Below are 26,396 nucleotides of genomic sequence, written 5' to 3'. Positions count from 1 at the left end.
TGTGTGTATACATATGTGTGTAAATGTATATATATACGTGTGTATACACATGTGAGTCTATGGGGATTTGCTCTGGTGTGCAGCCCCTAGTGGATGAAGCAGGACCTGCAGTTTTTTGCACTTCCGCATAGGCTTCACTTTTAACCGCCGGAGGTTGCCGCTTGGTTGTATGTCACATTACTGAGTGAGCCAAATGGTCATCCCCTGCAAGACCACAGATAATCTTTCCTAATGTCAACCCATCTCCGCCTCAAATGGCTAAATATTGTGTTTGTTCCCTTTAAATATCCAGCAGCCTTGAAGTGCGAGTTCTTAAAAGCAAACATCAGCAGCTGTGGAAATTCTAGTTTTTTTCCAGTGCCTTTTGTCTGTGATCTATGTGTGTCTACTCCAACAATAACTATTGATTTAGGGTTCGTGTGTAATTTCATGCACTGAAGCCTGTAAGAATTCATTCCTCCATCCTCTTTTTGAAAAATACTGAATCTGGACACTGATAGAAATAAGCACAGATGCTGGAACATATTATGTGGTACAGTGTTTTTCACCCTCATTGAAATGATGAACCTTCCAAACAGGTTGTCATTAAAGTCTTTGCAAGCCACTTGATGAGACAGTAATTTTGCACAGGTGTGCTGAAGCAGGAAACCACCTAAAACATGTAGGACATATTGTTCTGAGGACCAGCACTGATAAACACTTGGATTAGATCCAGTACAGGTACTGCACAACACTATCAGTGGAAAATCCTGACCTCTCTACTCGACACTATAAACACTTGTAGCAGGACACACATGACTTGACGTCATTAGGGTCATGAGTGACAAATATAATGTGGCTTCAGGTGGTTTCATCCTTCGTACAGGAACAGGGGAAGCAAATAGTGAGCAAGGCAAAGGATAACCAGACAGCCAGTCATCATGCATGTTCTGGACCACTGATGTCAGCTCACTTTTTCTAGTTTGTTAATGAAATGTTATTTTCATGAAATGACAGGTGTTCGCTCATGTTGGCTTCAAGTATAATATAAATTAAGTTACAGTTCCCATGGTTGTGATTAACATTTCAAGCATCCTTCATTAAGCCTCTGCTCTTTTACCCCTTTCCTCTCATATGCAGCAGAAGCAGTCAAGTGGCACCCGGAGCGTACCGCCCTGTCTTACATTTAAGACTCAAATAAAAAAATATTTCACATAGTTTTATGCTAATCTTAGACGTGAATACACATTCTGATATCACATCTCTTTATTCAAAAGTAAGACACATATAAACCTTAATGCAAGACAATTTTATTTTACGATATATTGAGTCAGTTATACCTCACTGAAAAGACAGAGAGAGAAAAGGGAAATTAGTTTCAGTAACCTGACTGTCAGTGACGCAAAAGGGTTAAATATTAACCCAGAACCGCCATAAAGCTCAATCATCAACCTTTAATGCATGCACTGCATTACCGTTTAATTAAATATGGCATTATTTTGATGTTCTGTGAAACTTTTATGACAAAAGCAGGAATTTAAGAGGCAACAGAGAGATAGTCTTACAGTAACATCATGACTGGAAACATTTGCTGGCAAGCTAACATGGTACTTTTAGTTTTTAGGTAATTGTTTATGGATTTGTGACGGCTAACAGTTGAGTTTTTGAAGGTCAGCTTTTCAAAGTATGTTTTTATTCAGAGGCTTCGCATTTCTTTCATCTCACAAGAATAACTACAATTCTAGCCAATTAAATGCCCTCGTCTGCGAGTAACTCGGTGGAATTGACGTTGCCGTGTAATAAATTCTGTAGGATTACTATTTTTTCCAAAAGCTACATTGTGGATTATGTAAATATTTGAATATTGCTAAGGTGTTAATTGCCATGGCAACTGTGAGATCTTCTGAGCGTTTTGTTCTGCTCCAATCTAACATACTATTTCATAAGTGATACTTGTACTTAAAGTATGTTTTTACTGCATGACAACAGGACTGTTTATGCTTCTCTGTAGATCTGCTGCTGCTTAATTTTCTGAACATGTGGCATCCTCTGCCAGTCAGACTGGTGTGTTAGATGAAATGCTGTTGGAGGTGTAGTACAGCATTGGACGCATCAGCAGCTTTTATTTTTAGCTGCCAGTGTTAAGTAGGTAACCTGTTGGTGAGATCTGAGTAATGGACTGTCTGCCCAACAAGCCCCCAGGCTACAATTAGACGAAACCTCTTGTTCCCCTCTGTGTACATATCTCACTCCCCTCTCTTTTATCTCTCACTTTCTCAACTTGTGCCTCGGTCTGTCTTTTCCTCTGTCTGTCTGCTTTGATTTCTCTCATTCTCCCCTTTCCTCCTTTGCTCTTACCTCATTCAGTCTAAAAGCCACCAGGGGATAAAGCTGACAGGTACACACAGCGCTGTAGAATCCAAACACACAAGCTGACAGTACATTTGATACAGACTGGTGGTGGATAGTGTTGATGTAATCCCCAGCCAGTGCTAATATTTTGCCTTTTATATGTCCATATTCATAATGTCATCAGCAAGATGCCAACCGTCTTTGATGTTTATTATTCCTAATAGTTTTTATGATTGTAAAAGGGTGATGTGAATACACACAGGCCTACATTTCTGGTTTTTGTTTTACTCTCTTGCTTGAGAAAAGTTTTTTTTTAATAAATTAAAAATCGATGATATGCTTGTTTTGAAGTGCTTATCCGCAGAGATATTAATGCTTTAATGGCACTTACCTTCATATTATAGTGTCTTCATTTGCCATCATATGTCCATGACAGTGGTCTGTGCTCTCATGAATGTGTTTGTATTTTCTAGGCTTGTTTTCTTACTCCTGTGGAACACCTTAAGAAACTCTGCACGTGCTGATGCTGCCAATCAAAAGGGATCCAAATCCTTGTTGTGTAAATTTTGCAGCCTTTTTTTTTCCCCCGAGTGTTAGAGGATTATCTTCAGTCAAGAATAGCCTTGTCTTCAAATGTAATGCTGTCTCCCCTTTCCTGGTCTTATCACAGCCTCAGATCCCCTGTCCTCCTGTTACCCCTGTCTGGAAGCTACCAATCACAAACTGCCTTCTGGATTCCTCTGATGTTTTTCCCAAATTGTGACAGATGAAGAAAGATATTCAGCGGGAGATACTCTGGTTGAGGGTGATAATGGATGTGTTCATACTATACTCAGAGCTTCTATGTGTGTCAGCGCGCAGCTCTCTCCCCATTTCCAAAAGAATATTAACTAGAGGTGTCATTATTTATGGGGCTCTCTGACTGAGCCACACTATTTTTGTTAAGCATTTGCTTTTGCCCTGTTAACCCTATAAACCTGTTGGATTCATGTGAGCTTGCATTTGTCTGAATTGCTCACTCTCCTTTCTTAATTTTTTGGCTTTCTGATTCAAAGTTAGGGTTTGACCACCATTAATGGCGCCAGCAATGAGTGGGTCTGCCCTGATTAGCCAAACTAATACCTGACAGTTTTTAGTGGAGGAAATAAGAGAGAAATCTATAGAGATTATTGTAGGCTCTAATTTTCTGATATGATTATGTGGCGTATAGCTAGCTTTTTTTTTTCTTCTATGTAATGTTGTGAATCTGAACTGGGTTGCTGTAATGGTAAAATGATGCTACTGATGAGACTGCAATTTTGTCAGAACACCTTTTCTTCCCTGCAGAGATCAAAGGGCTGCAATTTTCTGCACACAAACACAAATACATATGCATGCACACACGAAAACGATTCTTCCACTGCACACTTGACAAGAAAAGCTGTACTCAGTGTTTAGAACAGCAAGTCTTAGGAGCTGTCCACTAAAACACAAAAAGAAGGTTCTGCAGCTGTGAAGGTGAAAACAACAGTAACTGTAGCCTTGCTGCACTCAGTTTAACCTGACAAGCTTGGTGCAGAGTCCTATATTTGGCCTCCCTTATGTTTCAGTGTTGCAAGTTGATCAGTCACAGCAAGAGTTTATTGACGTATAAAACATGGTATGATCCAAAACTTTTCAATTAAGCTTGTCCGATAAGCTCCCAAAAATGGTCTTTGTATGTTCACCATTAGGCAAATATCTGGACACGTGGATGCAGAGATAGCAGAGAAAGTAAAATGAAGTAGAAAAAATGGGAAAGAGATCGAAATACAAGAAGCAGCTGATGAGATGGTACAGTAGGAGATGAAGTAGAAAATTGGGAAATTGTGGAAGTGGGGAAAAAACAAAAGATGGCCAAAAGAAAGGAACAAAGAAGCTGGGATTAAAGAATTCAAGGAGGAAGAGTAACGTCCAGGAGGAAACTGAGGAGAAGAGAGGAAGGGGATTAAGCAGCATAGAGGACGTCCTCTCCTATTTTTCAGTGTTTTTTTGAATAATGAGGCTGTTAATTAGTGGAGGCATGCATGGTTTATTAAATCAAAGTGTTTACAACTTTCACTGTCTACTAGATTTTTGCTGCTCATCGCTGATGTTGCCATGGTATTACAGTGCCTTGACTGTTTTAGTAAAGATGGGATAGTTTAAAAAAAAAAAAAAAAGTAATCCGTTTATCATATGTTATTAATTGTTTTAACAGTGACGCTGTTACTGTTAACATCACAGTTGCACTGTTCTTCTATTACCACATCAATGCTTGGTGCTTTCTTCCTCTGAGGACAGTCACGTTACTGTTTCCGTAGAAGTTTCAGAAAACTCTGACATTTCACGCTTTATTCTGGTTCTCCTTTGGGTTTGTACAAGTAGAGTCGCCTTTGCCATCATCAGGCTAATCTGAAACCCTGTGTTCTGCCATGAAATTTCTTTAAGGTGTGGTTCTTTTGGTGTTTCACACTGAGACATTGGCAGTGCACTATGGGATGCAAGCTTTGACCTGTGTGGATCAGACTTGCTTAGTTGTTTTCCAAGGATAGTTGATGGGATTTCCATCCTGAAAATTGAAGTATGAAGTTAATGACTTTGGCTTGGAAATGTTGACATAAACATGACTGCAGGAGAAAAATACATAAAACAAACAAACAAACAAAAAAAAACCCTCAGACACAACCTTAATTCCTGAAGGGCTGCATCTATTTTTTGTCGGCGTACAGTCACGATGTAAAACCGTTAGTTCCATCTCTTACACAATACACAGAGCGACACACCACCTCTTCACTACAAATCTTATTAAAGCATTACACACAGTTGTGCCAGCAGCTTCTATCAAACTGTTTGGTGTGTGTGTGTGTGTGTGGTGGATATATGAAGCTCTCAAACCTGTGGATGTACTTCCACAAAATAATTGTAAGATGCTGGCAACATGTTGAACAAGGAATTATATTTAGCTAATCAAAACTCTAATGCAGTACAGTAGTAGTGGATTAAATATGTCATAATTGTGTTTGCAGGAGCCATTTTAATTTCTGTGCTGTGTGACATGAGGTTGTTGAATCCAAGTCAATCATCACTACTAATAGGAGTCAGTGTTCTGCCACAGGCCCTTAGCTGAAGGTTTTGGTGCTTTTTTTTTTTTATATGTATATTTAAACGAAGAATTGAAAAAAGTCCTTATAAGGAATATCTATATGATCAAACTTGGTCTCTGCTCACTGAAAATCTTCTTTTTTTCCAGACATTACATACAACTAGTCTTTTTGTAAAAACCAAGAGGAGTTGCAGATGGAGAGATAGCATACAAGGACAGCCATCAGCCAAACTTAAAGCCGAGTCTTTGCAGTTGCGGTTCAGGGTGATGTATTTCCAGCTCTAGGTTGCCAGGACACCTCATAAGGTTATCTTTTATTCTACTGTGCTGCCACCTTGGTGCTCAGGTTACACAACATGGTGGCACAGTAACATTTCAGTGGATGTATTTGTGCATGAACAACCATTTAGGGGAGGTTTGTTGAGGTCTCTTGGGGTAGTGGGAGCTCTTGACTAGAATCTTTTTTAAAAAATCTTTTTTACTGCACTGTTTTCCACAAACATCTAGCAGATTGTATTGTCTCTTGGAGACTTTTAAACCTGAATTCCCTTGTGCACTTTTCTATGGTTTGGAAAAAATATAAGGAAAGAAACAATGTAGCTGATTAGTTAGTTTTTGTCACAAATTCTCCAATTTCATCTGGAAAACACAGGTCAAGGGCAGCCCTGCCTGTTGTTTATCTGCTGCAGTGGGAGAAAGATGTCCTCTCTCTCTGGTCATGTTTGCACCGTGTGCCACATTGTGTGCATATGTGTTTATGTTAGGGAAGAGGTGACATGGAAGTAGCAGAGAGCCTGTATATGTGTGGGTGTGTTTGAGTGAGAAAGACATTGCAAAACTAGTAGCTGAAGCCTGGATAGAGTGTTAACATAGTAGTGTGTTTTTGGTTAGTATCAGAATTAACAACACTGTCCCAAGTATCTTAACTTTGCACAGTAAACTGTGGTCTTTTGCTCTGTATAAATATCTGCAAAGATAGAAAAGATACTTTGGAGTGAAGGTGCATTAGCTCCGTTTAAACTCTGCAACCACAAAAACAATCTGCATTAATCTTGGGGCCGGTCTGCTCACAGCTCTAAAATCCATCATTCTTGTGTGTTACAGGACTCGGCACAGGAAGGTGTCATCACCCGCGACATTCACCGCACTTTTCCAGCACATGACTACTTCAAAGACTCTGATGGAGATGGACAAGATTCTCTGTACAAGATTTGTAAGGTGAGCCCACAATATGACACTGAGATTGCAAATGGCAAGTAGCACACAAACATTTTAACCTTATCTAGATCTCTACAGAGCACTTTCTCTTTGAAAGTGTTTCCTGTTCAGGCTCAAGTGCTAGAAAGGGATGTTTATTCTTAAACACGTGATGAATCTTGCCTATCCTCGTGAAGCAAGCCTTTTTTTTTTTTTTCCCTTTGTCTGGCAAGGCTCTGCAGAAATTTGCTTGGTGATTCATTTTGGCTCCACAGTTTTTGATTGACAGCATTTGCCAAGACCATCTGAACATTCGCACCATTCAGTGGATGCCATTCTCTCCTTCCAGTTCTCTAAGTGGAAGATTTATTCCAAATTGAACCAAAAAAATTGTTTTTAGATTAAATAATAATTGAAGCATGAATTGTATCATGTCTTATTTTAATTATGCATTAATGAGCTAGCAACTTTGTTCACAGTTAATGAAATTAGTCTTTCATATGTCACAATTCAAAGTTTGGATGCAGATAACGCTGAAGTTCTTGCTCTTGTAGTGAGTGTGGGCAGTTGTAAAACCCTGAGAGCCTATGACAAACACCATATTTTGTGGTTGCATGACTGGATAGGATCTTTTTAAAAATGGCCAGGGTTTTGCAGCAGTCCAAGCTGATTATGGTGAGCAGCTATCAGCTGAGGTCCAAGGACGGTCAAAGCATGATGAGTTGAGGGATGTAGTGGAACAAATGTGATCAGTGGCGGCTCTAAATCATATTTTACTTTACTTAATTTGTCTACAGTCCTTGTCTTGGTGCCAGACACAGGTTACCTGACCACTTGGTTGGTGCTTTGATTTACCACAAGGTACAGGAAAATACACACAAGTGCATATGAAATATGCTTTTTCACACAAGTGCATTAATTTATTCTGAGGGCAGGAAGTTTTGTTGATGGGAGATATGATTACTAGGAGAACAGTATGAATCATAGTGAAATTGCTCTGTAAATCATGATCTTTAAGAGCTAAGGATTACATTAAGGTCCTGTTTCCACTCTTATTTAAAGATTTTTCACAGTTAATGCTGAGATATTTCTCTCTTGCTGTCTTCTGTTAAATTAAAACAATATTCTTGAATATTTCAGCCATAATGTATTAATATATTTATAGCATTTTTACAAATATGTTCACTTAAAATTGAACACCCCTCACATGTTCCTGTTGTGGTTCTTCCTCCATTAAATGAGGGGAAAAAAGGAAAAAGCAATGCTGTCTATTGAAATAAATGAAGAAATCATGAGCTGTGCGCAGAGAGTCCTCCGTGTACTTACATCCTCAGGCAATTATCTGTGAAGACACATGGAACATTTTCTTCAGACAAAAGCCAAGGTCAGCACAATTGAAATATGTTCAAGCCAGTCAGTCTCTGCCATGGTCTTTCTCATCTAATTCTCTTCTTAGGCTCACAACTCTGCACTACATTGCCTGCTGATTTGTGCAACAGCTCTATCGCAGACTGAATTATCACCTTATTGATGTATACTCCCCTCTGTCAGTTTAGTGTGAGAAGTATTTCTATTTATACAGTTCTGTTGCATTTATATCTATACATGAGAGCTTCCAGATGGTTCACATGATGTACTTAGCGGCACAAACAGTAACATGACGACGCACACGCTGTTATGTCATTGATGAGAAGATTCTTTGTGCAGGAGGATTACAATTTGGCAAAATATGAGTAAAACCAGGTTTTAATTCTCCCAGACATGGGCTGCACCTGCTCAACAATTTTTACAGATTCAAACTTCTCAGATTAATTACGCATAAGGAAAATGTTGTTAATACGGTAACAGTATTAACAAGGTAAAGCTGCAGGCTAATTTTCATATAAATGAGGTGCCATTACGGTAACATTGGTCTCTGTGTGTAGTCGGGTGTAGGAAGTAGTTTGCACGCATCTGCAAGGAACACCGCTAAAAAGAGCTGAAGCCTCTGTCATGTTAGACAGAGAGAGTTATGCACTGCAATTATTTCTTCTCACTTGAATTTGAACATTCATGCTCTAAAATAACTTGGAGTTCTGGTGTTTTACAATTTGTCTCACAAGACTTGATAAAGAAATTTCATCTGTTTATTTCTACATGAGGTATATGGATTAAGAAAATGAATTACCTGGGTATTCAAAATGAAGTCACACCCTAATGTCTTGTTGGAACGTCTTTAGTTTTGATTGCCTCACATATTTGCTGTAGCATCGTTTTGATAAGCTTCTGCTGTGAGAACATTCCATCCAGCGTTGCATTAATTTTTTTCCAGGATCTTGTGTTGATGATGGGAAAATCCAACCACTTCATAAAGCACATCTTAAATATTCTCAATGGGTTCAGGTTTGGACTCTGTGCTGGCCAGTCCATGTGCTAAAATGATGTTTCATGCTCCCTGAACCATCTTTTCACAAGAAGCCTAATGAAACCTGGAGTATGCCTGTACCCTTGATGGAATAACTGGGTCATTCAGTGTATTCAGGTGTCAGCTGACCTCATTCTTTGGGAACATAGTGTTGCTGAACCTAGACCTGACCAACTGCACCAAAGCAAGGGTATTTGTATAGCATAATTCGAAAACAGGGTGATTCAGAGTGTGATACACGAACCATACAACATTACAAAATAAGAAGCATAATTCAAAATTAAAAACAAGAGAACGGAAAAAGAAAGAACATTAGATAAAAACTATTAAAAACATGATCAAGTTTAAAAAAAAAAAACCACTTAAAAGAAACAGTGAAATAAAAACTACTGAAATGTTGCTGAGAACACGTAGATTTAAATAAACCGAGTGTTTTCTTCTAATCTCAGGCTTTCTGGGAATTTGTTCCAGACATGTAGAGCATAGAAGCTGAATCCAGCCTCTCTGTGCTCAGTTCTGACTCTAGAAACTGATGAAAAACTGGATACAGATGACCTGAGGGGTCTGGTATGTTCATACTGGGTCAAGATGTCTCGGATATATTTTGGTCCTAAACCATTCAAAACTTTATAGACCAGCAACAAAACTTTAAAGTTTATCCTCTGAAGGACAGGCAGCCAGTGTAAAGACCTCAGAACTGGACCGATGTGGTCCACTTTCTTGGTTATAGTGAGGACAAGCAGCAGAGTTCTGAATAAGCTGCAGGTGTCTTATTGATTCTTTAGGAAGACTGTAAAAACACTGTTACAGTAATCAAGCTGAGTAAAGATGAAAGCATGGACCAGTTTTTCCAGATCCTGCTGTGACATCAGATCTTTTACCCTTGATATATTCTTAAGATGACAGCAGTCGGACTTTGTTGTTCCCTTGATGTGTTTTTCAAATTTTATGCCTGAATCCATCACTGCACCCAGATTTCTGGCTTGGTTGGTGGTTTTTAGGTGTATGGAATGAGGCTCTGTTGTGACCTTGAATTGTTTCTCCTTGGCTCCGAAGAAAATCACCTCAGTGTTGTTTTTGTTTAACTGAAGAAAGTTTAAGCACATCCAGTCAGTATTTTCCTTTTTCCTAAATAGCCTCACTGATGAGTAGTTTTCTCATGGCTGCACATCTTTACAGTCCCAATCCATTGACTTGCATGTGAAAATGCTCTTACCTTCACTACCATAAATAGCCCTCAGTTCTACTATTGTATTTGTCTTATTTGAGTTCACCAAACCCATTTCCTCAAAAGATGATGGTTCCTTCCTGTTATTTCAGTTTTTGGTTTTGCCTTGAAGGCTTCTTAACCCATTTTTAGTAGTTTCAGCATCTCTTTAGATGCTTTCTTTGTGTGATGGCAATAATTTGACCCTTCTGTAACAGATTAACATCTTTTTCATAACCACAGTCTGCATCTTCTGACATGGTTGTTTATGAAATGAGAAGCTCTGTGCATCAGTCAGGATCAAATAACTTGTTGCCAGCTAAAACGTAATCATCCATGCAGTAAATATCCAATGGGAGCCTCTTACCAGGTAATTTATATCTTACCAGATAGGCCCACATTTTTTCCTTCTGCCCCTGTGTTCATGTATTAAATAATCTGATGTTTTGCAGAAAGTTGTGACATCTCAGTTACTCTTGCCTTTAACTTTTTTTTTATTTATAAATGAAATTAAATCACTTTATTAATTTAATATGTTAAACCCAAAATTGAATTATTAGCCTTGTAGTGTAGGTATTTGTGTATAGTTGGTTTGAGTTTAAAGGAGTCTGTAAAGTTTATAGATTGATACTGAATCCGAAGGGCGAGGGATGTTTTGTTTATTCTTTAAAACCAAATTTAACTTTAGGTTGCTGAAGAAGAACTTTTGCTCTTTGTGTTTTCCTAGCTCTGCAAAAGTAGAGTATGTTTGGTCAGCGCTCAGGGAGAACCTGTCAGGAAGGTTTAACATCCAGTCTGGACCCAAGTAGGTCAGTGGCGAGCCAGACTTCATTTGTATGCAAATCCATGTAGATTTGCAGCTGATAAGGTTGGTTGGATCTTGAGGCTTTACAGGCATGGGCTATCCAGGACAAAGTGTATATTCATCTTCATATCATACTAAGCCTGAAGTCTTTCATTTCTTGCCTTCATGCTCTGGAAGTGGCCTGAGCTTCATGTCGTTTGTCAGTGATAATCTGTTTCATTCTTTGTTCACTCAGTCACACTTACAATCTAATGGGCATCTGGAAGGACCTTTGACAAAGTCCAATGGTCAAAAGCATACTTGACAACTAAAAACCTGTAACTCTTCGATAATTCAAGAAAAAGATTAAAGGAATATCTGCTGTATTTGCATGGTCATAACTTAAACAACGCAAGTATGATGACAGATCAACCAGCTGTTTATGTTTAAGTTCAGATTTGATCATTTTACATGTTTGATGTGAATATTTTTTATAATTTTAGAAGTAAATTAAATAGGTTTTACAGCAATGATTTGTGGCATCCAGCTCAAACTCAAGAGTTCCCAATTATTTAGTTGACCTGCCGTCCACCTCCACTTTCATATCCTGTTGTTTGTCTTATTAAATATTAAACAAGGATTAAAGAATACCTTTAAAAAAGGGGTAATAATAATGTTCTTATTTATATGTAAGAGTTTCAGAGGTCAGCTGACCTCTGACCTCATCAGAAGTCAACAGATCAGCTAATTTAGGTTGGATGAGATATACTAACTTCCTTAGTGAAGTCACTAAAGCTAATTAGCTGCCACTGAAATATATTTTGTAGGCGTAAAGTTTAGTGACTTAAGTTTTTACAACTTGTTCTGATTGCGTGTCAGCTTTCAGTCGCAGCATCAGACTAAGACCTCACACAAGCAAAGTCTTATGGCAGTGATTAAAACCACATTTGTACCGGCTTTTCAGAGTTATATATATTACATATAAGTGTAGAGAAATCTGTTCTCTTGATGGTTGAGAAAATGTCTATCTCCTGTAATGATCCACCCCTCTGAGCCTATTATCTGCCCAAGCGAACAAATTTAGATTTCACCCACCAGGACCTCCCCCATCCATCTGTCAGCATGCACTTCTCTCAGTCGAGTTGGGGACGTGTGAATGCCACACTCCATCAAGCATGTCAGCTTGTAGATTATGGTACAGACAGCACCAGAAGACCTCTCCATTACCTCCGCATCAAACACCAAATTAACTGAACGCATCAGCAGCAGAACTCTGGACGTCCATACTCATTTTTCACACATGAAGAAAAAAGGGTTGACAATCTTTTAACTCAGCGCTGTAACAGTTGATTTCTCTGTAAATGAGTGCATCCTGACAAAATATTTAGGGCTGATATTGAGCCATTACCAGCATAGTCATTTCAAAAGCTTCTTGGTGATGGTTTTGCACATAAACGAACAAGAGAAGATACAAATAGCTACCTTAGATTTAATTCTAAACCACATTCCCTAATGATGTCTCCCATCGAAGCCATTTGTTTGCTGTTGAGTGTGTTTCTTCTCAACTTTGCAAGGATGTAGGTAGACAGGATTTTGAATAAGGTAATTTTTTTTTGTCTTCAACCACATTAGGTAAAGCTTGTCTGTTGACAATTTTGATCGCTGCTTCTTTGTTTCTGGATAATTTTGTTGACTCAGTATCATCACTGTTTTTAATTGACGTTTGTCCTCCTGGATCAGCCCCGCATAGTTCAACGACCAAAGTCACCAGGTACGGCGAGTTTGAGAGGCTGCCTCCTCTCTAAACACTGTCGTTATAAGAAGGTTTCGTTTGTGGAGTCCCATATTAAAAGGCATTAATCAGGCTTAAATGTGGGTAATGGATTTGACCTTTATTTTTTGTAAGTGTATTAAAGTAAAATCACACATAAGTTACATGGTGCTGAGATTATATGTGGAACAGGATAAACTATGTTGTTGTTTTTGTTTGTTTGTTTTTTTTCCCCTGACATATGTATTTGTCCTTTTTTATGTTAACAACTTGTTTGGTTACACTAAACTCTACCACATTTCTCATTTTGCATCATTTTACTTCAGTGTTGCTTGAAAGATACAGTAAGTATAAAGTCAACATGATCAAACATGATCTGTAGTAAAACCTTTAGGCCTTAAGAAATCATATCACACTCCAACCTTAGCTGTCGTTACAGAGGCAGTGCTCATGTCAAACTATCATTATTAACTTGGTAAGATTATAGAGAGGCTTTAGTAAGTCTTAAGGATGGCAGTGAGAGCAAAGGAACAGCACAGTGATTTTTTTTTTACACATCTTTAAGTGCTCTACAAGTCTTGAAATAGTGTGTTTGCTGTGATGGCGAAAGAACTCTGGAGTTATGTTCCTAGATCTCGGGTATAATCTCTACATTTAGAGAATACAAGACTCGTATAAAGTGTAAGTGGGAGCGGCTGAAACTGACAAGGAAGAAACTAAAGACTGAGCAAGTACTCAGGCGAATTCCTCTGGGGAAACAAGGGAAAAACGTTAGTGCCGGGGAGAAACTGTCTCCTAGGAAATGCCCTTTGTTTATGGTGATGTTCTGACAGAATTTACATTCCAGTGACAAGAGTTACTGGATGATCAACAAAGATTCAAATGCTGCATCTACAACATGCTGTTGAGCCTAAGATATTTACTTTACATTTATTTTTTAGCATTAAACAACTAAAGCATTGATAATTACACATCTGTATCACTGTTTTTACCATAACTCACTTTTTGTTTAAAAATGGATTTCTTTTAACTTTGGCTGTAAAGTCAGAGATTCACACTTACGTCCAGCACTTCAGTGCAGCACACTAAATCCCTGAGCTGCTTTAGTAGAGTTAGTCATTCAAGGTTTGGCATTACTCTGTTATTTAACTGTGCAGCCCCCAAGTGTTTATGTCTGTAATAAAAGGAATGGAATTCAGAAAGCTACATTGGTTGTTATAAATCTCAAAGACATAAGACGCTGGTTACTTAGGTTTGTTGCGGTACTTGGGTTGTCTGCAATCTCAATTACTTGCAATATGGAATTAAGAAAAATAAAACCTTTTAAATTGCATAATCTAAACAAATCAAAGCTACACATTAGAGCCCTACATGGGACTATTTTTTTCAATCCCACTGAAATTCTGACCATTACTGCCCACTCCTGAACAATATGCCCGCCTGCTCCTGCCAATCCATGCAGGCCACATAAAATCAGTCTTTATACACAGTGTCGTTTGCTAGCATACAAAGAAGAATAAATAAAAAATGTATATTTAACAAAAATCAGTTTTAAGTTACAATGTTTGAGTAAACTGAGGTAATGTAAATACACAATAAGCTGTCTAAATATTGGCAGTTATTATATCAATAGAGAGCAAATCTACTCAACAAATGCTTCAATATCACATCAAATCTGAACAAAAGCTATAGAGAATACATATTGTAACATAGCATAGAGTGGGTGCACAGAGGACAAAGAATGACTGTAGCTACGTCCCAATTCAGGATCTGCACACTTCGAATTATGCAGACTACGTAGGTTAATAAGTGTTTTACTTAGTCTGCATACTCCAAAATAGACGTTAGTGAAATGAGACGGTCCACCAAGTGTAGGAGAATCACCCATAGTGCTCCAGTGCTCCAGAGGCTCTCTTCGGGCTAGAGCGCAGTGAAGTTCTTTCATCTGGCTTACAGCTCATCCTGTCAAGCTGACGTTAACTTCAGTGAAAAATAATCCTGGTTAGACGCATGTAATTAGATTCATTTGTGGATATTGAACGCAATGCCGTTGTCGTCCCAGCTTGTCTGCTGGGACAAAAATGTGTGTGTATATACATTTAAGAAAACAATAAAAACAGTCTAGCTGGTGTGGTAATATAAACTGTATATAAAAGTTGTACCTACACTGGCAACTACTGCTCTACTGCTCATTCTTTTCAATCAGGTGCGTGATTAAATCTGGCAGGAAAAAAGGCCGCGAAGGAAGCATCGCTTGTACCCTTCGTAATGTCTAAAGCTAATCTGGAGCCAAACAAAGTGCGAATTTGAAGGGAGGATCCGAAGGAGCCGTTGGATTGGGACAACACTAGGCGTATGTAACCAATGAATCTGCACTTTGAAGTGTGCAGACCCTGAATTAAGACAGCCTTTATCTGTCACTTCATTTAGTGCCTCAAAAAATGGTTACTGTCAGCTGCAACCATGCCGTGCACAACTGGAATCGAACTCTGAAGATAAACTACAGGATGTTACAATATGATTTTCCTTTCCTTTGTTTAATTTAATGTTCTCTGGCATTTCATTTGTTACAAACTGAAGTTTCACTCTCCATCGACTTGCAAATGCAGGACCCGCTGTTTATTCTTTAACCACCCTCTCCCTCACATTACAACCTGAAAACCACCAACTCCTGCAAGATTTCCACTGGATCCCAGATCCCAGTCCCAATGCAGGGCTCTACTACACACAGTGGAAAACTTGCTTGTGTCAGTGTGCATCTAAATATCTTTTATATCTGAAATGCTTGAGCACTTCTTGCAACTATCACAGACATCGAGTCACATGACAATAGTGAAGATTTTATTTTATTTTAACAGCTTCATTTCTCCTCCAGTCTTTAAGTCTGACCATTTAACACCTAAAAAATGTTGGTAAACTTCTGCTTGTCATTTGAAAAGAATCCACTGAAGAAGACAGACTCTATATTTCTGATTTTACCACATTAATATGTTGTTACCTCCCAGTTTGACCTTTAATATTCCAGCATTTATTGATATGCCGTTCAACTTCATCAGTGTCAGTGACTACTAGTTTATTTCTGAGAAAACAACCTAATTGAAAATGTCCTCTTTTTTTTTTTTTTTTTTTTTTTTTTTTTTTAAATCTCTCTCTTATTTTGCAGGCTTACTCGGTCTACGATGAGGAAATTGGTTATTGTCAGGGTCAGTCATTTCTTGCTGCTGTTCTCCTTCTGCATGTGAGTAAACTCTTGTTCATTCATTCACAACCTAAACCTCCCTCCTTATTGCTTGATTTTCACAACACTCAACAATATCATGTAATCTGATACAATACAAACCATAACTTCATATTCTTACAAAGCTTGAATTATTGTTTTATATGTATACAATAGCTAAACTTTCATCCAAACCTGTTGTATATTATAATAAAGTCTGCCTGACCTTGTGCACATCTGTTTTACAATTATTTAGGGTCAGTGCCATGCGCTGCTTATCTCGAGGAACAAATTTGCAGCCAAAAAGTGCAACAAGGTGATGTAATTAAAAAGAGCATCAATCAAAGCACAAGCAGGAAACAAAACATGACTAAATTAGCATTACAATATGCAATAAACGCAGTAGGCAATGAAAATGAGGACCAAGCAGTGTTGCAACTATGCATGTATGCAGATCTCTTCATTTTTAGGTCATGAGATATCTTCTTCATTATTTGTCTTAACCTGTTTCTGTTGTGCTGCTTTTAGCTCATTCAAAATGCAATACTTTAAGGGTATTTTTTTCTTTCTTCTTCAGTGTTTACAGTTAATTGTATGTGCAAATTAAACTTGCTCAGTAGACTAGCTGGATAGAAATGCAAATACTGTATAATATGCCCCCAATAAATTGCTCTTGTAATAAAAATACAGTTTTCTGTAGTAGCTTGAGTGCTTCTTTAGCTCTCCTGCAAACAGAACAGTTGTTGAGGATGTTATCAAGGTTTTTAACTCTAGAATAAATAAAAAAAGACAGCACTGTGCCCCTGCATCTGCAAGAGCCAAGTCTGCTTGCTTGTTAAATGTATGTTGAAGCAGGATTGAGACAATGTGAGAACTGGAATGCAACTCTATAAAAATGGACATATTCAATATTTCAGACTGAAAGGATCATTTCTGACAACTTGAATGAAACCAGTTTAAAACTAATCTTTAAAAAAGAAAAAAATATGCATGGAGGTAGTGGTGGAGTTTCCCTCGTTTTGCTGTGCTCATTACTACTTGTCTGAACCAACTGAAAGTTTATTTGAGAAAGTTGAGGGAAGACAGATGGAGGAGAAACATGAGCGGTGACATGTGGAGGAGGGAGTCCCAAGTAGAGGAGAGCGTGGTGGAAGTTTGGTTGAAGTCCAAATACCAAGGGCAGCAGAGGTTAAAGAGGAGTGAGACGGTGGGGAGGAGGAGGAACTGTGGTGAGGAAGCAGAATTATGAAGGGCGATGAATTTAATGAATGAAGCATGAGGAAGTAGTGCATAAAGTGAAAATCAGAGGAGGAAGTTACGATATGTAGGAGGAGAAGGAGTCTGTACAGAGGAAAAGAAGGAGAGATAAAGGGTACAGCAGCAGCAAAAGAAGTAGAGGTTACACAGGAGGAGGAGGAGGAGGAGGAGGAGGAGGAGGAGGAGGAGGAGGAGGAGGAGGAGGAGGAGGAGGCATGTTGGTTATGTTGGAAGGAGGAAGAGGTTATAGAAGAGATGTCAGGAATATTAATAGGGGTTCAGGTTTACCTGCAGTAGCCCATTCAGCCCCAAACACATATTGTCACTCTGATTAAATATCTTCTTCTTGTCTACATTTGTGTGTGTGTGTGTGTGTGTGTGTGTGTGTGTGTGTGTGTGTGTGTGTGTGTGTGTGTGTGTGTGTGTGTGTGTGTGTGTGTGTGTGTGTGTGTGTGTGTGTGTGTGTGTGTGTGTGTGTGTGTGTGATAGAAGAGAAATAAACCCATTTATACAAACAAACACACACTATTAAGCTTTTTCTTATATTCCTTATCTTCATCCATCCAAACAACTCACACCCTGAAATGCACAAATAAACACCTACACACAATGCTATTAACATTTCTTGCACATGCAAATAAATTAGAGTTTGTCCAATTTGTTTGTCGTGTCCCTCAAACTTGTCGTGTCACCTTTTTCCAGAAGTGTTCTTTCGAGGCAGTCAGATATTCTCATTACTTCTTCGCCTCAGTTAACTTGTACATAAATTGTCTTTTTTAAAAAACTTTATGAAATAGTTTGGCTGGTTTGGTAGTGTCACAGTACCTTGCCGTAGGTGATATGTGGGCCAACCTGATGGACTTGACACATGTGGGAACAACAAACAACAATGACAGGCAGCGAAGGCCATATTGCCACCCATGTGTTGAGCCCATACGTCTCCATCTCACTTAAATAGTAACAGGAAGCACATTTTGAACATTTAGTTGATTATTCTATTCTATTCTACAGTCACTTATCAGACGCTTTTATCCAAAGAAACTTACATAGGAGTGAGAACAACACAAGCACAAAATCCAAAACGGCATATCAGTAGAGGGCATCGTAGGAAGGTGCTAGTGGACTGTCCAGGTGGACGCAGATCCTTCCATGAAGTGTGACAGGCCTTTTTGTTTGTTTGTTTGTTTGTTTACTCCCTTCCCACCCCATAATATCACCTATGTTAAAATACAAAGAATTAATACCATAAAGTTTGTTGCAAAGAACTGGGCCAAGTTCTCCAACTTTCTTCAACTTTCCAAGTTCTCCAACTTTCAATGTTGTTTATCTGTTTGGTTGCAGATGCCTGAGGAGCAAGCCTTCTGTGTGTTGGTCAAAATCATGTATGAATATGGCCTTAGAGCTCTCTACAAGAACAACTTTGAAGATCTTCACTGCAAATTTTACCAGCTGGAGAGGCTCATGCAGGTTAGTTACAGTATGTAATCTGCCATATTACTTAAAAGAAGCCTAAATGTTTTATGATGCAATGCTAATAGAGCAACACTGATATGGAAAATAAACTAAGTCCTTCAAATTTTAGGGAATTTTAACCAACGTAAACACAAAGCTCAAGGAACGTCATTGTGGTGAAGAAGTCAGTCATTAGCTTGAATTAAAAAGAGGATTTATTTTATTTGTGCTTATCACACTGTAGTTGAGAATCTTGGTTTCTTAGCTATTCCATATTTTCACCTGTTTATCTGTATCTTGAACAGCTACCTGCTCATTATTTATCACCTGTCTAAACATCAAAATGCACTCAACGTTAAAGGCACTGACAAGTGAAATGATTAACCATGATTGTCTCATTACAGTCGCACCTGTGAAGGAGAAGGAAACATTAGAGAGAAAGTCAAAAGTCAGTTTCGGATATTGATGAGTTGAAAGTGGGAAAAATGGGCAAGCATGAGGATCCTGGAAGCATGACAAGAACCAAATTACTGGTTGTGCTGAAAGAGAGTGATGAACAGGGCTTTTAATGATGTGTCTAATGAGTGTGTGCTGCTCACTTCCTTTAGTATTATAAATATTTAAGTTTTAACCTTCAGTTTTTGTTCTGCAAACAAATCTTTTCTATTTATAAAGAGTGTAACCTGTAGAAGCTCATGCTCATCAAAGCCTTCTTAACAGTTAAACCATCGACTGGTTAATTCATTTTACACAGATTAGGCAATAAATCTGTTCCCTGAAGAAAAGACTGAAACAGTGCAGGTGGCCTTACAACATATATCTGCACTTCTCATTCAGACAAAATGGTCTTGTTGTTGTGTTTCTACTGGTTTCATCATTTGTGTTCTTGCACGTTTGCCGTTGCCTTGTTGACAAGTTTATTTTGTAAACTTTCTGTCTTGTGGTTGTGTTCTTTGGGTGCATAAGATCTCATCCTGCTCACATATTAAAGACTAAATCCACACAATGAGCTGAGTTTAGTTTGTCCCTGAAATCCATCCTGACATTGCTGGCATTCGTCTGTCAACATGGGGTTCAGTTCGGTTAGCATTGACCAAATGCAATAAAAGCATATTAGCATTGACCGCTAATTAGAGGTTATTTGAAACGTGGCTGTCAAACTGGTTCTTTATCGCCGTAATTGAACAGTTTAATGAGTGGTTTTGTGGTTTTTGCACACAAGCCCACTTTGATACTGGAAAGGAGCACCAGTCTTTTTCTTCCTGTGTATTAATAGAAAAATGCAATTTAAAAAAAGCGAAGTTGGATTTCAAGGAAAAGAAGAGTGAATGATAAAGTGCTTTAATGACATACCTTTCTTAAACCTTCATCGGGTAATGACTTGCGCACGAAATTAAAAGTTCTGAAATTTGTTATGCTGAATTATAAGATCCGACGTATGAAACAAATGAAAGCTTTACAGATTTAAAATTTAATGTTGAAAGGTAATAACTTTCATTTGATTTTGTATTGAATCAAAGTGTAAGAAGTAGAATTTCTTATTCTTGGGTCTCTGTTAAAGAGCTCACTATCTGCATGAAACGAGTTAATTATTCTGTTCTTACAGGAGCAACTTCCAGACCTGTGGACGCACTTCCAAGAGCTGAACTTAGAGGCACACATGTATGCTTCCCAGTGGTTCCTCACCCTCTTTACAGCCAAGTTCCCCCTCTGCATGGTTTTCCACATCACTGACTTGCTGCTCTGTGAGGTAAAGGCAGAACACTGTATCATCAAGGCTTTTGTACATCTATCTGTACACTTGTGTCCTCCTGGCGCATCATGTCATGTGTGAAAGTCCAAAGGTGGACTGGGGGTTTGAAGTAAATCTGGCACTGATGCACCTCTGCAGATAGATAGGTGAAGAGAGTGGGGAAAAAGCCCACCTCAGCATGTGCAACAACCATCATGCCTCTGACGAATGACGCTGTCATCGCATAGATCATTCTACAACGCTGTCTTAATGCAAGCTTACTCTAAAGTGTGGTAGGTCTTTATTTTGCATGCAGGAATAATTTAGGATTAACTGAGATGAGTTAATTTTTGTCATTATTACACAGAGACTACTGTGTAAAAAAATCTTCAGTCATGTTCAGCGGGAAGGATGTGGTCCACATTATATGTATCAAGTCCAGTAATGGAAAACGTGAAAATGGAGAAATGGACGACATTAGGAAGAAGAAGATGGAAGCTATTATGGAATGATTAGGGAGATGAGACACACGAAGGAACACAAGTGGTTGAGCTGAACGCCTGACTAGCCATCAGTAGCCACAAGTAAAGAGCACTTAGTAAATACCACCAGTGCATATGCATCTACATTCAGGCTTTTAAAGAATGATGCTATCAGTGGTTTGTTTTTAGAGCCATTAAAACCCTTACTGATCACAGATTTCTCATCTTCATATAAAAGCTCTGTGCTTTGTAAAACTGTGCCTCAAAAGGATAATTTTTTTTACTGAAATAACAGAGATCAGAGAGAAGCTTTCTCAATTAGTTTCAATTCTATTTGTTTGTAGTTGCAGATTTTAATGTATGTCACTACATTTCATATAGTTGGGAGCTTTTAATGATAGAGATAGAGCACTTCAGATAGAGCTGGTTTCCAGGAAAGCTGCCGTCTGTTCGATCGGTTGGAGTGTAAATAAATGAGATGAGACAAAGAAGCGATGAGGACTCGGCGACAGTAAACAGAACGATGAGCAGACTCAGTGGGGAAATGTCCATAGGACAGAAATATGAGGCAGCTGAGCTGGAGGTATTGTTAGAAAGCAGAACAAAAAAAGTACAAACTTCAGAAGAGACACATGCATGGAACTGAGGTAGGGTTATGCAATGATGTCATTTCAATGAGCAAGATCAGAAATGCAATCAAGTGATGATGAAAAAGCATATGATTTTGAATTAAGTCATTAAGGCCATAAACTCATTAAGAAAGCAGCTAATAAAGTAAGTGAAAAGTAGTTTCTAATAGATGACAACCTATACTGTAAAAAAAAAAACACAAAAAAATCCAAATCTAATTTGCATTTTTCTAATGCACTGTAAACCAGGGAACCACTGGTGTGTGTTGTCTGTTGCCTTCTGGTCAGATTAAGAACAAGTTGAAACAGAGTTTGTTTTTTTTTTTATTTCAAAAGTACCTGCATATCTAATAAAATATGCATTCTGAATTCTTATAAATACCACTGCAGAGCCCTCGAGCTTCGGTGGACGTATTTCACTTCCACTTGTACAGTGACTAAGAAAAGTGTAGTTTGTAGGATGAATTCAGTATTACAGGGAGCCAGCAGCAGAGGTTTGAGGAATACCATATCCAGCATGACTAGATGGACATACCTAACCTACAACACCAGCAATGAAGTTGTGTCAGAGGTTTGACATTGTGTTAACCTTTTAAGAGCAAACTTGTCCATTGTGTCCAATGGTGAGTTTAAGTCAAAACGAAGTAATGGTCACGATTTCATGCTAAGCTAACTTTGTTTTTGCAGTTTTACTGATTACCTCTCTGAATATTGGCTGGATTATAAGTGTTTTAATCAGTAGTACTTGAAACATTTTCTTTACTGAAAAGTTTCATTGTATAAACCATCAAAGTCAAATTCTCCGTACAGTATTTTCTCCTCATGCTCTTCTCCTCTTCCATCTTTTTCACTCCTCCCTTTCTTTCTCTGTCCCGTTGGCCCGAGGCAGAACAATTAAAAGTTTCTTTCTCAACCAATGAGCCGCATGATGAGAAGTTGCTTGTAAAACCACAAGTCTTATATCCTGTGTCTTTCTTTGCAACACGCCACTTCTCACCTCACCGTTTCATTCTCCTTTTTTTGTCTTTATTCATTGCTGTTCTGCTCTTTTGTTTTAAATGTTTTTCTGCACAAAACAACATTTTGTGTTTTTCATTTTTCTATTTCCAACATCGTCTTAATTCCCCTCTATGCTTAGGTAGACATTTTTAATGAGTATTTTTACTTTATAAATATTGTTCATGGGCTGTTTATTATAATCAAGTACTTAATAGCAAGTGTGTTTCCAGCCTAAGAAAGTAGATAAGTATGTTTGCATTTTACACATATATATATATATATATATATATATATATATATATATATATATATATATATATACATATATATATATACATATATACATCTATATACATATATATACATATATATATATATACATATATATATATATATATATGTATATATATATATATATATGTATATATATGTATATATATATATATATATTTATATATATATATATATATATATATATATATATATATGTATATAGATGTATATAGATGTATATATATATATGTATATAGATGTATATATATATATATGTATATATGTATATAGATGTATATATGTATATATATATATGTATATATGTATATATATATATATATATATATACATATATATGTAAAATGCAAACATACATATATAAATATATATATATATATATTTATATATATACATATATATATATACATATATATATATATACATATATATATATATATATATATATATATATATATATATATATATATATATATATATATATATATAAATAAATAAATACTGCTCAAAAAATAAAGAGAACGCTTAAGTAACACGTTGTAGATCTATGTTCTTTCCATAGTTGAATGTGCTGACAACCAAATCACATAAAAATTATCAATATAAATCAAATGTGTCAACCCATGGAGGTCTAGATTTGGAGTTGTACTCAAAATGAAAGTGGAAAAACAAACTACAGGCTGATCCAACTTTGATGTAATGTCCTTGAAACAAGTCAAAATGAGGCTCAGTAGTGTGTGTGGCCTCCGTGTGCCTGTATGACCTCCCTACAAAGCCTGGGCATGCTCCTGATGAGGCGGCGGATGTTCTCCTGGTATCTCCTCCCAGACCTGGACTAAAGCATCTGCCAGCTCCTGGACAGTCTGTGGTGCAACTTGTTGTTGGTGGATGGAGCGAGACATGATGTCCCAGATGTGCTCAATTGGATTCAGGTCTGGGGAACGGGCGGGCCAGTCCATAACATCAATGCCTTTGTGTTGCAGGAACTGCTGACACACTCCAGCCACATGAGGTCTAGCATTGTCTTGCATTAGGAGGAACCCAGGGCCAACCACACTAGCATATGGTCCCACAAGGGGTATGATCTGATCTGATCTCGGTACCTAATGGCAGTCAGGCTACCTCTGGCATGTTCACATGTGCTCAGTGTGAACCTGCTTTCATCTGTGAAGAGCACAGGGCGCCAGTGTCAAATTTGCCAATCTTGGTGTTTTCTGGCAAACGCCAAACATCTTGCATGGTGTTGCACTACCTGCATGCTACCACTAGAGTGAAAGCACCGCCAGCATTCAAAAGTGACCAAAACATCAGTAAGAACTGAGAAGTGATCTGTGGTCACCACCTGCAGAACCACTCCTTTATTGTGTGTGTCTTGCCAATCGCCTATAATTTCCACCTGTTGTGGATTCCATTTGCACAACAGCATGTGAACTTGATTGTCAATCAGTGTTGCTTCGTAAGTGGACAGTTTGATTTCACAGAAGTGTGGTTGACTTTGAGTTACATTGTTTATTTTTACCCTTTCGTTAAAGAAAAGGCTGAATTTACAACAGTCACTCAAATAACTGGAGACTTAAAAAAGGAACAGTAACAAAATTTGCAAAAATATAATTTAGTTATATAAGACACTGTTTTTTCATTTAACTGAGTTGAAGAAAGAAAAAAAACAAACAAACAAATGAACAGTGGGACAAAATACCTGTCAACAGGTGCAGAATTCTGATTGAGAGGAACAAAAAAATACCTGACTGTAGCGGAAACATTAAATAATTGTTCAACAAAATATTAGATTATGAGTGATGTAATATGTAAAAAAATATTTTATTTGTTTGCTTTTTAAAAAAAAAATTCTATTAAACTAGAATTAGAAAGTAATGTAATGATTTTCATAAAAATTTTTATTTATTACTTTAGTCTATTTCAGCTTATTTTACAGGCAGCTATGAGCAGAACTGTGTGTGTGTGTGTGTGTGTGTGTGTGTGTGTGTGTGTGTGTGTGTGTGTGTGTGTATGTAAATATGTGTATATATACACTACTCACAAAAAGTTAGGGATATTTGGCTTTCAGGTGAAATTTATGGAAAATGCAATATGTTCATGCTACAGTGATATAATATCATAAAAGTAAGACATTTAAGTAGAAGGATGCACTACTGATTTCCTCATCTCAAAAAATTCATTCAACACAAAAGGTAACAACAATGGTAGTTACACCACAACAAAAAATTTGAACGTCTCAATATCTTGTCATGTGCCCTTGAGCATCAATTACAGCTTGACAACGACGTCTCATGCTGTTCACAAGGCAACTTATTGCCTGCTGAGGCATGGCATCCCACTCTTCTTGAAGGGCAGCCCTCAGGTCATTGAGGTTCTGGGGTGCAGGGTTTCGAGCCTCTACACGACGGCTCAGCTGATCCCACAGGTTTTCAATGGGATTCAGGTCTGGAGAGAGTGCAGGCCATTCCATTTGAGGTACACCAGTCTCCAACAGCCGTTCCCTGATGATGCGGCCTCGATGAGCAGGAGCATTGTCGTCCATGAAGATGAAATTAGGCCTGTGCTGTTCATGTAGGGGCACAATCACTGGATTAATGATGTTATTCAGGTAGTATGGGCTTGTCACTGTACCATTCACAAAGTGTAGGGCAGTTCTGTACCAAGTGGACACCCCTGCCCACACTGTAACACCGCCACCACCAAAAGCTCGCCTGGTGACAACAGTGGCTGATGCATAGCGCTCTCCCTGACGTCTCCAACATCGTTGCCGGCCATCATTTCTGCTCAGTGTGAATCGACTTTCATCAGAGAAGAGCACTGAGGCCCACTGGCTCCTCGTCCAGCGTAAATGCTCCCTGGCCCATGCAAGACGATGATGCCTGTGCCTGGTGGTGTGGTCAGGTACCCGTGCAGGTCGTCTAGCACGCAGACCACGCTGATGGAAACGGTTTCGAATGGTCTGACGTGACACTTGGGTGCCTCTCACCTCTCTTAAACGTGCCTGGAGTTGAGTGGCATTCATCATCCGGTTTCTCAAGGCAGTGTTCACAATGTAGCGGTCATCAGCACGGGATGTGGCCAAAGGACGTCCACTTCTAGGCCTTTCTGTGACTCTTCCAGTCTCTCCATATCTCTGTTGCAACCTGCTGATGACACTCTGTGACACTCCAAGCTCAGTGGCCACTTCTGTCTGAGAACGTCCTGTTTGAAGCATCGCAATGGCAAGGGACTGTTGTTCCATTGTTAGGTGTCGTCTTGATCTCATGATGTCAAAATGTGAACAGCATGATGAGGACAACTGTTTAAACACCAGCTCTAATTGAACCAGGACATTTATTGGTCAATTCAAGGATCACACACCTGCCGTGATTTTTGCCGTTAAGCTCCTTGTTAGAGAACAGCAACTTGTGCAAAATTTATTGAAACATTTAACAGTTGGACATGTGCATTTAAAAGCTTAGAGAAGATCACATTAAGTTCACCTGTACAGGTTTGAATGCATTTTAGGCTTGTTGTGAAATTTCACCCAAAAGCTGAATA

The 26,396-nt window shown here is 38.2% G+C and overlaps 1 protein-coding gene across 4 annotated transcripts in view; it reads left to right on the top strand.

The window, feature by feature from the left end:
- rabgap1l (RAB GTPase activating protein 1-like) overlaps positions 1-26,396 on the top strand; it is a 121,682-nt gene that overhangs the window by 62,699 nt on the left and 32,587 nt on the right. For all 4 annotated transcript variants that reach the window (XM_079244985.1, XM_079244988.1, XM_079244987.1 and 1 more), the window contains 4 exons: positions 6,539-6,652; positions 15,961-16,035; positions 18,613-18,738; positions 20,330-20,473. In XM_079244985.1, coding sequence (XP_079101111.1) covers positions 6,539-6,652; positions 15,961-16,035; positions 18,613-18,738; positions 20,330-20,473 — 459 coding nt within the window. The remainder of the gene's footprint in view (positions 1-6,538; positions 6,653-15,960; positions 16,036-18,612; positions 18,739-20,329; positions 20,474-26,396) is intronic.

Source organism: Telmatherina bonti (assembly GCF_933228915.1).
Source record: "Telmatherina bonti genome assembly, chromosome: 8".
NCBI lineage: Eukaryota > Metazoa > Chordata > Actinopteri > Atheriniformes > Telmatherinidae > Telmatherina > Telmatherina bonti.
The sequence above is the reverse complement of the archived record's forward strand: the minus strand, read 5'-3'. Positions and strand labels throughout refer to the sequence as shown.